At 38.3% G+C, this 4,254-nt stretch overlaps 1 protein-coding gene across 1 annotated transcript in view; it reads left to right on the top strand.

The window, feature by feature from the left end:
- trpa1b (transient receptor potential cation channel, subfamily A, member 1b) overlaps nt 1-4,248 on the top strand; it is a 40,068-nt gene extending 35,820 nt beyond the window's left edge. Inside the window, exons 25-28 of the mRNA XM_014002326.1 lie at nt 2,360-2,428; nt 2,962-3,063; nt 3,161-3,279; nt 3,579-4,248. Of these exons, the coding sequence (XP_013857780.1) occupies nt 2,360-2,428; nt 2,962-3,063; nt 3,161-3,279; nt 3,579-3,792 (504 nt within the window). The 3' untranslated portion in view covers nt 3,793-4,248. The remainder of the gene's footprint in view (nt 1-2,359; nt 2,429-2,961; nt 3,064-3,160; nt 3,280-3,578) is intronic.
- Nucleotides 4,249-4,254: the final 6 nt, after the last annotated feature.

The following is a 4,254-nucleotide window of genomic DNA, read 5'->3' as shown; positions in this document are numbered from 1 at the left end:
TTCTATTTAAACATAAAACAGCATTTTAATAACAGCTAAATGTGGCATAGATACTTTATTATGGTAATAGTATTCAAATGTATGCCTGAGAAACACATAATATTGCCCCTTTAAGACAACTTATGCCAACTTATGAAAGTTTTCTCCAACACTGAAAATGTCTTTGTAGAAGATTTAAAATTAAATAAATCTACATTTAGCCTCATTTGGATATATACATAATGTAATGCTAACGATTAGATCCCATTATATGTATGAGTATTTTATTACCAACAAAATGTTCATAAGTTGCCATAGGCTGTCTAAAACGTTATAGTGTGACAGGGCCTTMACAATAAACAGTGTTAAGTTAACATTGTTTAGGGTTAAATCAACACCATCTCCATCTTCTTCCGCTCATCTGTAGTCGGGTCGCGGAGGCGACAGATCCAGAGCAGAAGCCCAGACATTCCTCTCCCCAACGACGCTTTCCAGCTCATCCTGGGGGACCCCGAGATGTTCCCAGGCCAGAGAGGATACATAATCCCTCCAGCGAGTCCTGGGTCTTCCCCGGGGCCTTCTACCAGTAGGACATGCCCAGAACACCTCTAAAGGGAGGCGTCCAGGAGGCATCCTAATCAGATACCCAAACCACCTCAGCTGACTCCTTTCGATGTAGAGGAGCGGCGACTCTACTCCGAGCTCCCCCCGGATGACGGAGCTCCTCACCCTCTTTAAGGCTGAGCCCGGCCACCCTACGAAGGAAGCTCATTTCGGCTGCTTGTATCCGGGATCTCGTTCTTTCGGTTATGATCCACGCCTCATGACCATAGGTGAGGGTTGGAAGAAGACAAACCAGTAAATCGAGAGCTTTGTCTTTTGACTCAGCTCTTTCTTCACCACGACTGACCAAAGTAACGCCATTGTTACTGAGGACGAGGCCACAATCCATCGATCCATCTCCCACTCCATCCTACCATCACCCGTGAACAAGACACTCAGATACTTAAACTCCCCCACTTGAGGCAGAGACACCAAATCAACGCCAGTAGTGTTAATTTAACTCTGTCATTTGCTGTATCAAAGCAGTTGAACAGATGAAAGGGCCCTAAATTCCTTTGAAAAGGTGATRRTATAAAAAGCTTAYGCTTTTTCCGACTCTTTTTTTCCATACCTCGTGTTCTTGCCMTTGACATTAATTCAAAKATTGTGTATTATTTATTTTCTATATTATTTCTGTTTTGTTTTCAGTGTTCTGCATTTTTGTGTTGTCCAGTAAATGAAAAGGTTGAAAATAACTAAAATAAAAAAAGCTTTRGAAAACACTCCCATCATCCCAATGACTCTATTACCCAACCTGTCAGTTCAGACTCATGCAAACTGTTAACTGAACTTAAACCAACTAATTATCAGAAATATTAGATTTTAGAACAACTTGTAATTGTGTTATCATTGCTGRAAATTACAATAAAAGTAGAGATAAACCCATATGTTCAGCATCATGATCCCCACAACACTTTATATGAAAGCTGTGAGTATTTAGGAAAATAGGAGTCCATCTCAGTCCCAAATAATTTCAGCATGTAGTTTGTCTTTATTTACTGTAACCTTTCCAATTCTGATTTTGCACCCATGATACTGCAACATGATATATTTTTAATATAATGTGCAACCACAATCAATAAAGCAGTTGCAGTTTTATTCTGAGATACTTACATTTCCCCCATCTGTTGTTTTGGCCATATATCGTTGGCTATGATCAATATTTTAGGCACCRTTTCAACAAAAGTCCTGCATTAAAAGCGGCTCAGGTTAATAAAGCACCCCACCGCAAACCCAAACAATAAAATGATATTTTGCCCAGCCAGGACCAGCTAATGCACCTTTGGCAACCGCGTCATAACTCTTCCATGTCACGCAGGCTCTTTAAACTCTGAGCTTCACTAATGGCTCATCCCTCTTTGTTTCATTGGAGTTTTATGGGTCACTGAATGATATCATTTGTAGCTTAAAGACCCACAAACAAAGTGCTGGAGTTTTTGTTTTTTAAGARGCTTGACTAGACGGTAATTTCATACACCCAAATACTATAAAGAGAAGAGTAGAATAGAATAGACACCTTATGTACCAGATTATTAAAATTATTTATTTAGAAATACAGAAAGATAAAAGAAAAACTTAAAATAGCTGCAATAAAGAAAGAAATACACAACCTTGCATATCATGGAAAAGTTGTATTATTTGTAATCATGTCTCGTTGTTGTAAAGTAAGGTTTTTCTCCAATTTTAACTGTTTTTTGTTGTATTTTTTGTGACAGTTTTTCTTGTTTTGTACTTATTTAGTTGAATTCGAAGTGTTGACTATGGTTCTGTGTTGCAGATTGGTTTGGCAGTTGGAGACATTGCTGAAGTCCAAAGAAATGCTTCCCTAAAGCGAATAGCCATGCAGGTACGTAAAGAAATGTGACTAACTAAAAGTTCTTCAAGCCTCTGCATCAGCAGCATATTAAACACACAACAAGACAAGAATCTGATCAAAATCTAAATTATAAATATCCTGATGCATCTCAATAATCCAGGTAGAAAAAAAATCAAAAAGAAAACATTAAGTAGKTCCTCTGGATGGGTTCTTCTTTAGTGAAACGTTTCGTCTCTCCTCCAAGAGACTTCTTCAGTCTGATGAGTTTCAGGTGAACTTATAAATATGTTTTTAGGTTGTTGTTTGAACTTTTTCACTCGTGTTGAGATTATGTCCAGGTGACATCGTCAGTGACCGGTGATGATTCAGTTTCATTAAAGCGAAATAAAAGGCAACATAATATCCTGCTTTATTGGGTCCAAATTCAGTCCAGCAATAAAGCAGAGTGATAAATTAATTAGTGTGGCAGATGTGTCTGAGAATGATTAACTTGCAGTATATTTGTTTGTTTTAATAACTTATAAGTTATTTGAGTAAATATCTATGTTTTCCTGTGATCTCAGATTGATCTCCACACAGCTCTGGAAGATAAGCTCCCCTACTGGTTTATGAAACGAGTCGACAAACCTTCAATCACCATCTACCCAAACCGCAAGTGCTCCAGGGTACTCTCAGTGCCTACTTTAAAAAGATTTATTTATTTATTTATTTTTGCCACATGTAGCATTTCTCTTCTAATACAGATTTGCACTGTTTTTGCAGCACTTCCTGCAACAATTCCTCTCAGGTGAGGAGGAAAAAAATGAGGTGTGGAGTCGGGTTCAGTCCAAATCACAGGCGTGCACTTCGCTGGAGAATGAGCTGAAAAAACAAAAGTCCAGGTGAAGTTTTTCTAATTACAAGACTGTTCTTTTTTATTTTATTTATAGAAAATTACAAACAAGCAAGCTCAGTTGTAAGAAACTAAAAAATGTTTTTTTAAATACTGATTCCAAAGTGCAATAAAGATTGTTTTTGATATGTGAGCGCCCCCTAGTGGTGATGCACTGTTATTCATCTTAATTAATAACATTCACCTATATTGTATAAGCTTCCAAACTTCTTGCAGGACAGCAAATCTGTGGCTGAATAAACGTTTCCCTAATAGGCTATTTTTTATTTTTATTTTTATTTTTTGCAGAATGAAGGAGATGTCAAGCATTCTGGAGAAACAGCACAACCTCCTGAAGCTCATCATCCAAAAGATGGAGATCTCCTCCGAGGCCGACGAGTACGAYGGTCCGGTGAACGTCAGAGGCAGCCTGTGGCCCAGCCTGGGTCAGGCTAAAGCCCGGGGCCGMAGCACGTCCCGCTGGGTCCCTCTCATCAAGGCCATCGAGTCCAAACGCAAATGAGGGACACAAACACAACCAGAGCCGTTTTATTTTGCACAGTAATTTTATCACTACATCAAACAAATCATAAAAGCAAGGTATAAACCAGGTGTGGATGTGTTTATGTTAGGATTTATTGCTTGAACCTATTTAAACTCTGCGTGTTGCAGCAGGTCATTACGTCGTTAGCTAATTTATCTAATCTATTATGAGCAAATGTTCTGATGTTTAAGTTTTAATATAGGCTACTTTGCACTGATGAGCCAAAAGCAATGAAATGTTGTGTAATTTTTGTGTGAGTCTTGGAAATATATAAGTTAAATATTTGATGCCGTTGCACAGGAAAATGAAAATAAGCAAAACAATAACATTATATTTCAGTGAGTTACATCAGTAATGTCCAGACTGGTGCATGTCTGTCTGTAGCACTGTCACTTCTGTTACACACACACACACACACACACACACACACACACACACACA

This window comes from Austrofundulus limnaeus, unplaced genomic scaffold (assembly GCF_001266775.1).
Source record: "Austrofundulus limnaeus strain Quisiro unplaced genomic scaffold, Austrofundulus_limnaeus-1.0 Scaffold12, whole genome shotgun sequence".
Classification (NCBI taxonomy): domain Eukaryota; kingdom Metazoa; phylum Chordata; class Actinopteri; order Cyprinodontiformes; family Rivulidae; genus Austrofundulus; species Austrofundulus limnaeus.
This window is presented reverse-complemented; position numbering and strand designations above follow the sequence as displayed.